The sequence below is a fragment of the Bison bison genome, unplaced genomic scaffold (assembly GCF_000754665.1).
Source record: "Bison bison bison isolate TAMUID 2011002044 unplaced genomic scaffold, Bison_UMD1.0 scf7180017864326, whole genome shotgun sequence".
Lineage (NCBI taxonomy): Eukaryota > Metazoa > Chordata > Mammalia > Artiodactyla > Bovidae > Bison > Bison bison.
In genome coordinates, this window is record NW_011494898.1 from 536,883 (window position 1) to 549,079 (window position 12,197).

Below are 12,197 nucleotides of genomic sequence, written 5' to 3' on the forward strand. Positions count from 1 at the left end.
CGAGCCTCTTTGGGGCCTTCGGCTGAGCGCCCTGAGGCGCTCGGGAATCGTGGAGAAGAATAGGGTGTGCGTGCGTGTCTCTGTGTGTGTAGGAGAGAGAGAGTTGAGGAAAGAAGAAGAACCTCCTTTTACAGTGCAAAAAAGAGGAAGGCGAGCGGGTGGAGAAAATTTTGGAAGGGGCTAGCTGAATGTTCCTGGAGTAGAAAATGGCAACCCACTCCAAGATTCTTGCCTGGAAAATTCCATCGACAGACGAACCTGGCGGGCTACAGTCCATGAGGTCGCAAAGAGTGGGACACGACTGAGTTCTCAGATACAGCTGAGTGTTAGAGCTAGACTGGGCTTCAGAGACGTGGTGGGGGACAGAAAGTGGGCAGGTGGGGCAGGGAAGACTGAGTCCCAGTCACATAGGATGATTAGAGAACGGAACCTGGCACATCAGAGTCATTTTGCCGTTCGGCTGGAAAGCAAAACAAACAAAAAAAGACAGAAGGGCTATCTGTGGAAATGGCAGAATAGGAAGCTCCATGGGCCGTCCCGACACAGAAACACCAAAATGGTGTCAGAAATGACTTTATGGGAGCTCTGAGAAATAGTTGATCATTTGTAGCATTCAAGTGAATCCTCAATCAAGAAAAAGATGATTTAAACATAGCATAATGGAGACATTACTAGCGATTTTAAGGGAATAAAAAAGATTATAAGAGTAAACTATAAACAATGTACACTAACAAATTAGGTAACCTAGATAAAATGGACATATTCTTAGAAACATATAGACTATCAAAACTGATTAGAGAGGGGAAAAAAAAAAAGAAATCTAAACAGCCTTATAACCAGAGATTGAATCAGTAGTTAAAAAAATAAAAATAAAAAAAAAACACCACCTTCTGATGAAGAAAAGTCCAGGACCAGATCATTGGTTCACTAGTGAATTGTATGAACTGCTTAAAGAACAATTAACACCAATCCTTTTCAAACTCTTCTAAGAATAGAAAAATAGTCAACACTTCTTAACTCATTTGATGGGACCAATATTATGTGATACCAAAACCAGAGACATCACAAGAGAGAAAAACTACAGACCAATATCCCCTATGAATATAGATGCAAAAAATTCTGAATAAAATCCTTGCAAACTGAATCCAGCAGAATGTTAAAATAATTACACACCATGACCAGGTGATATTTATCTCACAAGGGGTTCCACAAATAAGAACCAATCAATTATAATATATCATATTAATAGAATGAAAGAAAATATAATCTTCAATTGATGCAGAAAAAGAATTTTACAAAATCCAACACTTTTCCATGATAAAAGCATTAAACAAGCTAGGAATAAAGAGAACTTCCTCAATCTGATTAAGAGCATTTATGGAAACAAACAAACCAACCCTACAACTAACATCAATAGTGAAAGACTGAAAGAGTTATGCCTAAGATCAGGAACAACAACGACAATGCCTGCTTTCACTGCTTCTATTCAAAATTGTATAAGAAACATTGTCCTGAAAGTTATAACTTGAGCAATATGTCAAGAAAAAGGAAATAAGAGACATCCAAATTGGAAAGAAACAAGTAAAACTATCCCTCTTTGCAGATGACATGATCATATGTGGAAAATAAAGAATACACACACACACACAGAAAACTATTAGAGCTAATAAATTCAGTGAAACTGCAGGATAGAAGATCAACATGAAAATCAGTTGTATTTCTAAACACTAGCAATGAACAATCCAGATAAGGAATTGAGAAAATTCAATTTTTAGTAGCATCAAAAAGAACAAAATATTTAGAAATAAATTTAACCAAATAGGTGCAATTAAAGAAGACCTAAATGAATGGAAAGACACCCTGTGTTCATAAATTAGAAGACTAAATAGTGTCAAGATGGCAGTAGTACCTAAGGTAATCTACATATCCAGTGAAATTCCTATGGAAATCCCAATGTGCTTTTTTGTTTTTTTGGTAGAAATGAAAAAGCTGATCCTGAAACATACATGGAATTGCAAGGGACTCCAGATACAAACTTGAAACAGATCAAGATACTTTTGAAAAGAAGAACAGAAATAGAATACTTATTTCTCAATTTCAAAACATACTGCAAAGCTAAAGTAATAAAAACAGTGTGGAGCAGATATTAAAAAAAAAAAAAAAATATATATATATATATATATCTCAGTGGAATATAATTGAGAATCCAGAAATAAACCAATACATCTATACTCAATTGATTTTTTAAATGTACTTAAAAATTTTTTTTATTGCACTGGGTCATCATTGCTGTGCACAGGCCTTCTCTAGTTGTGGTTAGCAGAGGCTTCTCTTCAATGCAATGTGCAGGCTCCTCGAAGTGGTGGAGAATGTTGCGGAGAATGTTGTGGAACACAAGCTCTAGGGGCACAGGCTTCAGTAGTTGCAGTCAATTGATTTTTGACAAGAATCCCAAACCATTCAATTGACAAATAACAGCCTCATAACAAATGGTGTCAGACAATTGGATATCCACTTGGAAGGGAAGATAGAACCCTACATTACATCACATGCAAAAAAAAAAAAAAAAAAAACATCAAAATGCATCAAAGACTTAATTAAGAGATATAAAACTCTAAAAGTCATAGAAGAAAGTATAGAGGTAAATCTTCAATAAAGACTACTGTATAGTAAAGGGAACTCTGCTCAATATTATGCAACAATCTAAATGGGAGAAGAATTTGAAAAAGAATAGATTTGTGTATATGTATAACTAAATCACTTTGGTGTGCACCTGAAATTACTACAACACTGTAATCAACTATACTTCAATATGAAATAAAAAGTAAAAAAGAAAACATAGAGGTAAATGTTTATGACCTTGGATTTGGTAATGGGATCTTGGATATGATACCAAAAGCATAAACAGCAAACATAAAGCAAAATTAATTAGACCTCATCAAAACTAAAATGTTTTGTGCACAGGAACACTATTAAGAAAGTCAAATGACCACAGGTAGAATGAAAGAAAATATTTATAAATCACGTATTTGATAAGAATCTAGGATCTATAATATACAAAGATTTCTTACAACTTCACAGCAAAAAGAAAAGTAACCCAATTTTAAAATGGGCAAAGGACTCGAAAAGGCATTTCTCCTTTGAAAACATACAAGTAATCAATAAACACATGAAAAGATACTCAACATCTGCACTCATTAAGGAAATATAAATCAAACCCACAATGAGTTATACTTAATGCCCAATAGGATGCCTTCTTAAAACACACACAGACAGACACAGAGAGAAAATAAGGAGGATGTGGAGATGTTGGAATTCTTGTACATTGCTGGTAGGAATATTTAATGGCGCAGTTGTGGATAACAGTTTGGCAGTTCCACAAAAGGTTAAGCAGTATAATTATAACCTAGCAATTCCACTCCTAGGCATATACCCCAAAGAATTGAAAACAAGTATTCAAAACAAATACTTGTATACAAATGTTCACAGCACAATTCACAAAAGCCAAAAGGTGGAAACAACCCAAATGTTCATTACCATATGACCAGATAAACAATGGACTATTATTCAACCATAAAAAGGAGTGAAGTACTGACACATGCTGCAACATGGATGAACCTCAAAAGCATTATGCTAAGTGAAAGAAGATAGACACAAAGGACAACATATTGTATGACCTCACTTATCACCAAGTGTCCAGAATAGGTAAATCCACAAAGACAACAAGACGTTAGTGGTTGCTAGGGTCTGGGAACAGGGAGGGTCTAGGAACAGGGAGGGTCTAGAGAACATGCTTATTGGGTATGGGGGTCTCCTATGAAGATGATGAAAATGTTTTGGAACTGGATAAATGGTGATGTTGCTCAACATTATGAGTGTACTAATACCACGTTTGGAGAAGGCGATGGCACCCCACTCCAGTACTCTTGCCTGGAAAATCTCATGGATGGAGGAGCCTGGAAGGCTGCAGGCCATGGGGTCTCCGAGGGTCGGACATGACTGAGCGACTTCACTTTCCCTTTTCACTTTCATGCATTGGAGAAGGAAATGGCAACCCACTCCAGTGTTCTTGCCTGGAGAATCCCAGGGACGGGAGAGCCCGGTGGGCTGCTATTGGGTCGCACAGGGTTGGACATGACTGAAGTGACTTAGCAGCAATACCACGTTGCTGCTGCTAAGTCGCTTCAGTCGTGTCTGACTCTGTACGACCCCAGAGACGTCAGCCCACCAGGCTCCCCTGTCCCTGGGATTCTCCAGGCAAGAACACTGGAGTGGGTTGCCATTTCCTTCTCCAATGCATGAAAGTGAAAAGGGAAAGTGAAGTCTCTCAGTCGTGTCCGACTCCTAGCAACCCCTTGGACTGCAGCCTACCAGGCTCCTCCATCCATGGGATTTTCCAGGCAAGAGTACTGGAGTGGGGTGCCATTGCCTTCTCCGAATACCACGTTAGTGGACTATAAAATTTATAATTGTTGATCTTATGTGAATTGCACCTCAATAAAAAATGAATAAGCCACGGAGGCCAAGGCAGCCCTAGCTGAAGTTGGAGCCACGTTCCTGCAGCACCCTTTCTCTGGAAGAGAAGGCTGAACCGGTTTTGGCTTGCGTGGCGGTCAGAGCAGCAGACTCATGCCCGGGCCCCACCAATCCCAGAGCACTGGCAGGGGCACTGAGTGCCCTCTCACACAGGTCCCCAGCGCACTGCAGAAAGAGGCGGGTGGTTGTGAGTCATGTTCTGCTGGCTTCGCCACCTATTGGCTGTAACACTTTGTGCAAAATACCCAAAACCTTACCGGACTTGGATTCTGGGGCCAGGTAAGTAAGGGAAATCTCAATCTGAGGTCTCCCCTGGAGTTTCCATTTATCAATTTTTAACCCCATTTCATCAATCTAAATTTGCCGCTTTGGCGATTTCGTCATCTAAAATAGGGATTTCTTATTGATCTATGGTATCATGGCAACCCACTCCAGTATTCGTTGCCAGGAAAAATGCTACGGACAGAGGAGTCCATTGGGTGGCCAAGAATCCGATAGGACTGAAGGGACTGAGCGGTGCACACACACGTACACACTCACTATTAACTGCAGTGGTTTTCCTAAAAGGTACGTGAAACAATGGTGAGTTTAGGAAACAAAGCTGCATCTACGATTCAATGAAATAGGCCTAAAAATTTCTAGTTATGTTGTGTGCTTATTACTTGATGTCTGTCTCACCTCCCTTCCCACCTATACTCCTGGCAAGATGCCATAATAGGTGCTTAATAAATGTTGACTGAACGGAAAGAACATTTTTTTTTATCCTTGGCTCCACCCCTCACAGGCAGTTTGACACAAGTAGAGTCATGTAATCCATTTAAGCTTCGTTTTCCTAGTTCACAAAATGGCTGTAATAAACCCAGAGCCTGGCGGGTATGAGGCTTGAAAGAGGAAGTGTCCTTTTTACCTGTTCTCAGGGCACGAGTACTCGCTCCATAAAACTCCAATCCGATGAAAAGACAAGAAAGGTGTCTTTTTTTTTTTTTTAAGAAAACTTTTATAGCAAAATGTATATGGGAAATTTAAGGGAAAGGAAAATCGAAGCTGTTTCATTTTTTTTTAAAAAGCTTTATTTGATATGTGTCTGATAAATCGCTTCAGTCGTGTCCGACTCTTTGCCATCCCATGGACTGTAGCCCGCCAAGAATACTTGAGTGGACTGCAATGCCCTCCTCCAGGGGATTGGCACTGGAAACTGGCATTAGGACACCTGGGAAGAACTGGGCGGCTGGTTGGCATCGCTGACTCGATGGACGTGAGTCTCAGTGAACTCCAGGAGTTGGTGATGGACAGGGAGGCCTGGCGTGCTGCAATTCACGGGGTCGCAAAGAGTCGGACACGACTGAGCGACTGATCTGATCTGATCTGATCTGATGTTCTTTCTCGTATTCCAATGATTTCAATCTTTCTTTAGGTCCGAGCTGTCTGTAGATGGCAGAGGAGAGAGAGAGAGTGAGAGAGAGAGAGAGAGAGAGAGAGACATTAGAAAACGGAAGTCAAAGACTGTAACACCTCCCTCCTCCTCTCTGCCCCCACCCCACCCCCGCAATGCTGACGCCTTATCCAGGGTCTGTCTAGGGCGTTTGGACCTTCCCAGCCGCCGCGGCACTCACTAGCCTCCGGAACTTCGCAGCGCGTCCGCTGCCAGTCTGGGCTGCTCCGGGCTCCCCAGCCGCTCCCGAGGCGCCCGACGAGGCAGGGAGACAGCGGTTGAACAGCCCGTGGGGTTAAGAGAACAAAGCGGGTCTATTACTAGTGCCAAGTTGTTCACCACACATAATTCCAGGCGACTGGAGGCGAAGGTGTCGCCGCCTTGCCCTTAGAACGTCCCCAGGTAACTCTTGCAACTCAGAGCGATTCAGCGAACTGGCGTAACCAGAGAGGTCAGGGGTGCTCGGGCTCAGGGGTGCTCTGCAGTATGAGAATCTTCGGTTCCAGTCCTATTGTATTTTTTCCCAGACACCCCTTTCCCAAAGCGGCTAATAGCTTCCTAACGTTTCTAGAACAAAATCTGTGTGTGTGTTTTAATATTTATTTATTTGGTGCCCAGGGTCTTAGCTGTGACATGTGGAATCTTTCATCTTCACTGTGGCATGCGAACTCAGTTGTGGTATATGGAATATAGTTCCTTGACCAGAGATGGATCAAATCGGGGTGTCTTGCCTTGGGGAGTCTCAGCCAATGGGAGACCAGGTTGATCTAACATCCTTTTTTGGATTTACTGGGCCACTACCTTATCTGGTCTCTACCCTTCTCTTTGATCTCTGTGTGCTTTCTCCATCTGGCCTTCCCATCTTCTTAACTGGCCACGTTCTTTTTGGAGTAAGTCTTTGCACTTGAAAGTTTCTCTGCCTCCAGTGGCTAATCTCTTCTCATAAGTCTGGTTCTCTGACCACTCTTAAGATAGCCTCACCTCCTATTCACACTTCACTCTTATCCACCACATTAGTTTTACAAACTCACTCTTCGAAATACACTGTTATGTTGCTTAAAAGTCTAGTTTCCCGGAATATAAGCTCAGTGACAGCAAGACTCCTGTTTTGTCTTGTTCATTTCTGTGCCCGACCTAGACTGGGGCTGATCACACAGTAGGAACTTTGAAAAAGAAAAGAAAGAAAGAAGAAAGGGTGGGAAGAAGGGGATGTGTAGGGACAGAGGAAGGAGGGATCATCCGTACTTGGGTTAAATATCCTAGGTTTGATTATTCATTTGCCTGTGGCCCAATTTGATCATCTAAATCCTTCTCTTCAGCTCCTCCCAGTTCTTACTCCGCTCAACAGCCCTCTGATTGGCCCCTGATCCTATGCCTTCCCTGGACTTCCCTGGTGGCTCAGACGGTAAAGCGTCTGTCAACAATTCTGGAGACCCGGGTTCAATCCTTGGGTCCTTGGGTCGGGAAGATCTCCTGGAGAAGGAAATGGCCATTCACTCTGGTATTCTTGCTTGGAATGGAAATCCCATCAACAGAGGCGCCTGGTAGGCTACAGTCCATGGGGTCCCAAAGAGTCAGACACGACTGAGCGACTTCACTTTCTTTTCACTTTCCTATGACACTGCCTTAGGCAAGCTTCAATTTCAGGAGAGAGAGGGTAGCAGGCTAAAGATGTGCATGCCTCTCATACCCAAGGCGCTGCGCTCAAGACATCTCCCAAAATCTAGAGCTAGCCTCTCCACTCTGTCCTCCTAAGCTCCCCTAGAGCACGAGGAGCCTAGTATCCCAGTTGTGAGCCACAACAGGATAGGTTTCAGTCTCTTTGAAGTTATGGTTTACCTTAAATTTTCGTGTAATTTCGTATTAATATAATGCTTTAGATAGATAGATAAAACAATTCTGTCTTCAGAAAACTAAGAGTAAAGTTGGTATTTTAGGCAGGTAGGAATGAGGTGGGGGAAAGGGGACTAAGGGAAAAGAAGTTCTTGTGGTTGTAGAAAAAGGCAAGGAGGACCACATCCCCATCATAACAGAATGCTCAAGGGAGGGAAAAGCTTAAGAGAGTGTTTCTCATAGAGTGTAGCAAATCCCAGTGCAGAGTTGGGGAGGTATCCGCTCCAGTTGCCCTCAGAACCCACTGGGGAGCTCTGGAAAACTCCACCGCATTCTGCAACAGAGTAGGGAATGACAGGTCTCTGCCAGACGATGCCACGAGAATCTGACTTTGGAAACCCCAGGGTGGTTCAGCGGTCTTGGCAAACTAATGGGAAAACTGAGAGCCATTGAATGGATGCGGCTGCAGCTCATTTGCGGGAAGAGGGGCCACTCACTAGACCAGGAGCCTCCGGAGTGTTCAGTTCTCCTCAATCTAGTCTAGTTGTGCAGTGAATGTTTAGAGGATGGGAGGCCCGGTTTCTGCGATGGACTTTAACGTGCGGAAATCCATCTTGAGACATCCCGTCCGCAGCCCTAACGTGGTGGCGTGATCGAAGACTGGGGTTGTCCCACGGGTTGGCAGGGTGAGCTAACACCAAATAGCCTACTCTCCCGAGTCCAACTTTCTCTTCTAAAAGTGAATGCTCTGGGAAGCGGAAGCTCTCTGAGTTCAAACTCGTGGATCCACCACCTCACCTGCCGGACCTTCCGCGGAATCTGCGCTGGCATGGCTACCGCCTTCCGTGTCCTCTGCAGCCGCGCGCAGGTACCGGGCGATGTCGCGGTGGCCCCGCTCCTCCGCCAGGTCCACGGGCAGGCGGCCCCAAGCATCGCGCACATCCAGCCGCGCTCCAGCTCGGTGCAGGGCCACCAGCGTGTCCAGGAAGCCCTCCCGGGCGGCGTCGTGCACCGGTCGGGTGAGGGTGGCGGGGTCCGCGCAGTTGGGGTCCGCGCCGTGGAGCAGCAGCAGCTCGGCCACGCGGGCGCTGCCCATCATCATCACCTGCCAGAGACAGCAGAGTGGTCAGGACGGGTGGGGGCAGGGGCAGGATTAAAGAAACTACTTGTAGAACCCCTACTCCCTGCAGATGCGCTGACAATCCGCAAGTATCTAGTTACTACTTTTTTTTTCAGTTACCGACTCGCTTAGCCAGTTCTCCTACCTGTTCCATTTTTTCTTTTTCTGTACACACTGTTATATTCCCCAACATTTTGCGGGGTTCCAGCCACGAACAGAACACTACCAGAGTCATAGATAACAGCAAAAGGGTGAGGAACAAACTGACTTCGACTACAGTCTAACCTCCTGTATTTTATTTTGATATGAAATTATGCAAGGCCCAGAGACATTGTATGGCTCACTGCTGTATGTCCAAGCCCAGAACGTGGTAATTGTTTAAAAGCAAAAATGGAAAAAAAAAAAAAAACCCACAAAAACTTAATTCTTGTAAAACATTAAGCTATCCTTGATTTCCCTGAACGTTAAACTTCAATTTCTTGAAGTATAAAATGAAGTTTGTCTAATCAGTCCTAAAATTCCTTCTTCTGATAAGCTAAATAATGTTCCCTAAAGATGTCCATTTCCTGATACTCAAAAGCTGTTAACATATTACCTTATGTGAAAAAAGGGACTTTGCAGATGTGATTAAATTAAGGATTTTGGGGGCAATTAACCTGCATTGTCAGGGTGGGCACAATTTAATTACAAGTTTCCTTATAAAAAGATCTCAGTCAGAGAGAAGATATAAGAATGGAAGCAGAGGTCAGAGAGAAAATGCAGGGGCCAAGAGCCAAGGAATGTTGACTGTCACTAAATGTTGGGAGAGGCAAGGAAATGGATTCTTCCTTAGAACTCATAAAGGGAATGCAACCCTGTGGACCCATTTTAGAATTCTGATTTACAGAACCATAAGATAATAAATTTAAGTTGATACTAAATTTGTGGTAATTTGTTATAGCAGAAATAGGAAGACACTTTCCAAGATCACACTCTGAGACTTCATTAAAGAGGAGGTGCTCACCTCATTTGGTTCCTAAATAATCTTTGATGATACAAGAGCATTAACAAAGAGGAATTTTGAAATACTGTTCACACAATCACAGCAACTTTGCAATTTGAGTGTTATACAGTGGGTGGAGGTGATAGACCATTCTTTTTTAGGGTAACCATTATTTGGTTACACTAGCTACACTATATTGAGGAATTACTTATTTTTAGTTGAATTCTGTATTAAACTTGAATTAATTTGTCCAAACCTAGGAATCTTAACAAGTTATACTATGCTTGTTGAGTTCTGTCCTGGAGAAAGTGAAACTGATTTAATTTTCAAAAAACACAGAGAAAATTTAAGTGAACCAACTTGCAGCTACAAAAAGAAAAACTAACATAGTGCATTAGAAGAAAGAATTGTTTTAAAAGAAAAACTGGGGAAATTTACACTATTGGATTTCTAATGGATTATGAATTAATTTCCAAAACAAAGGGGCCACACCCAAGAATACCATAATCTTTTGGAAGATCTACTACAAGTGCCAGAGCTCATATATATGTATGTCTCCTTCCATGCTTGTATATAATGCAGGTGAAAATATATTAGATGAACTGGATAAATGAAGTCCTTGGTCTTAGTCATTAAATTGGTTAAAGGTTTTATTATATGCTACAGTATTAAAGTATGAAAAGTAACATATTTAAATCATAATAGTAATCCAAAGCAAAAAGAAAATTAATCATTCAAATGAATATTTCTAGGGTACTTAAGTCAAATTGAAGATATAAATTTAATTTAGTCATTAAAATTTTTCTATAAGTATTTTTAAACACAAATTTGGTTAGGGTTCAAAACTAAAATCATATCCCTTTTGTTGATGCCCTTATCCTATTTAAAAATAATTTTAAATTATTTCTTTTTGTATTTAAACAATAAGGTCTAATATAACATCTTCCAGAACTAGAAGATTGTAACGCCCAGTCTGCAAACTGCTGGCAAAACTTTAGAGATATCCAATTATGAATCACACATGCATTAAAAAAAAAAAGAACTCATGCTTCTCTTCTACAACCATTCAACCTTTTTATCTCCAAATCTCTCCACATTTCAAATCCCAAATAATCTCAAATTTGAGGATATTTTATTTTTATTTTTGTATCTAAAAGTATATAAAATGTATCTATTCTATGTAGCATAGTTTGAGGAAAGGACGATTCACTTGTGAAATCACTTGTGAAGTTTCAGGTTGAGTTACTTTTCCTTTGTCTTGTTATGCTGGAGTTTTTGCAGTGTGCATTTTATATAAATATTATTTTTCAGAATCAGAAATTGTCGAAACCTGGAATAAAACTGGAGTGACGGCCAGGAAGAATTCATTTTTAGCTCCAGATTTAGAAAAAGAAAAAAAAAAAAAACAGTAAAACGAACTGACAACGCATCCTCACACATACAAAACTGGAATGGGGAGAGGAGAAATGACATTTTTAAACTATGAGGAATTGAAAACTCCCCAAGAAATTAATCTGTACCAAGTAAGTTTAAAATACCCCAAAAGGTAAGAGACACTCAAGTGGTAGCTAAATTGGCAGCATTATTTCAGGCATAATTGCACTAATTTTTTTTTTTTTTCATATATTTCCTAAACAAGCATATATGTTCCTTACTCGGTTAAAAAAAATAATAAACACGGTATGTGGTTGCTTCTGAATAATTTCAATAGACCTTTATTCCAACTTACACAGCAGTAGATTTCCACTGAAATCTCCCTCTCACCCCCACCCCACCCCAACAAAGAAGTCGATCAGCTCCATTCACAATTTTGTAAGTTCGGGGGTAAGTGGTCTAGCATGTCTTATTGTCTTTATACTCGTACTCCAGACGTTCGTCAATTTCGCATCTCGGTCTATATTAACACACATAGGTTCTCCCTTCTAGATCTTCATACCGTTTTAGAGATCTGAACCCCACGCGCCTTCTCAGCCAACTCCGCGGCCGTCCTGAGCCCCCTGAGAGTCGCCGAGAGGAGGTCTCCGATCCCTAACTCGGTCTGAAAAGTCTCCCCTTTACCAAGAAACGCTTACCTGGTTCCGACTCCATGGCAGACCTCGTCCTCCAAAGCCCTCGCCACCCAGACACCCTGCCGCCCACCTTTCTGCGGCCGACCTGCTGACCCACCTGAATCGCGCTTTGACCGTAACGGTTCGGCGCGTTGGCCGACGCCCCCGCCTCGAGCAGCGCCCGCACCTCGTCAGCCCGGCCCAGCGCGGCGGCGACGGCCAACAAGTCGGCCGTGGTCTCCATGC

General features: G+C 42.1%; 1 protein-coding gene across 1 annotated transcript in view; it reads right to left on the reverse strand.

The window, feature by feature from the left end:
* Positions 1-5,838: 5,838 nt before the first annotated feature.
* Positions 5,839-12,197, reverse strand: part of CDKN2B (cyclin-dependent kinase inhibitor 2B (p15, inhibits CDK4)) — a 39,496-nt gene continuing 33,137 nt past the window's right edge. Inside the window, exons 2-3 of the mRNA XM_010853314.1 lie at positions 8,600-8,906; positions 5,839-5,961 (exon numbers count right to left, since the gene is read on the reverse strand). Of these exons, the coding sequence (XP_010851616.1) occupies positions 5,936-5,961; positions 8,600-8,906 (333 nt within the window). The 3' untranslated portion in view covers positions 5,839-5,935. The remainder of the gene's footprint in view (positions 5,962-8,599; positions 8,907-12,197) is intronic.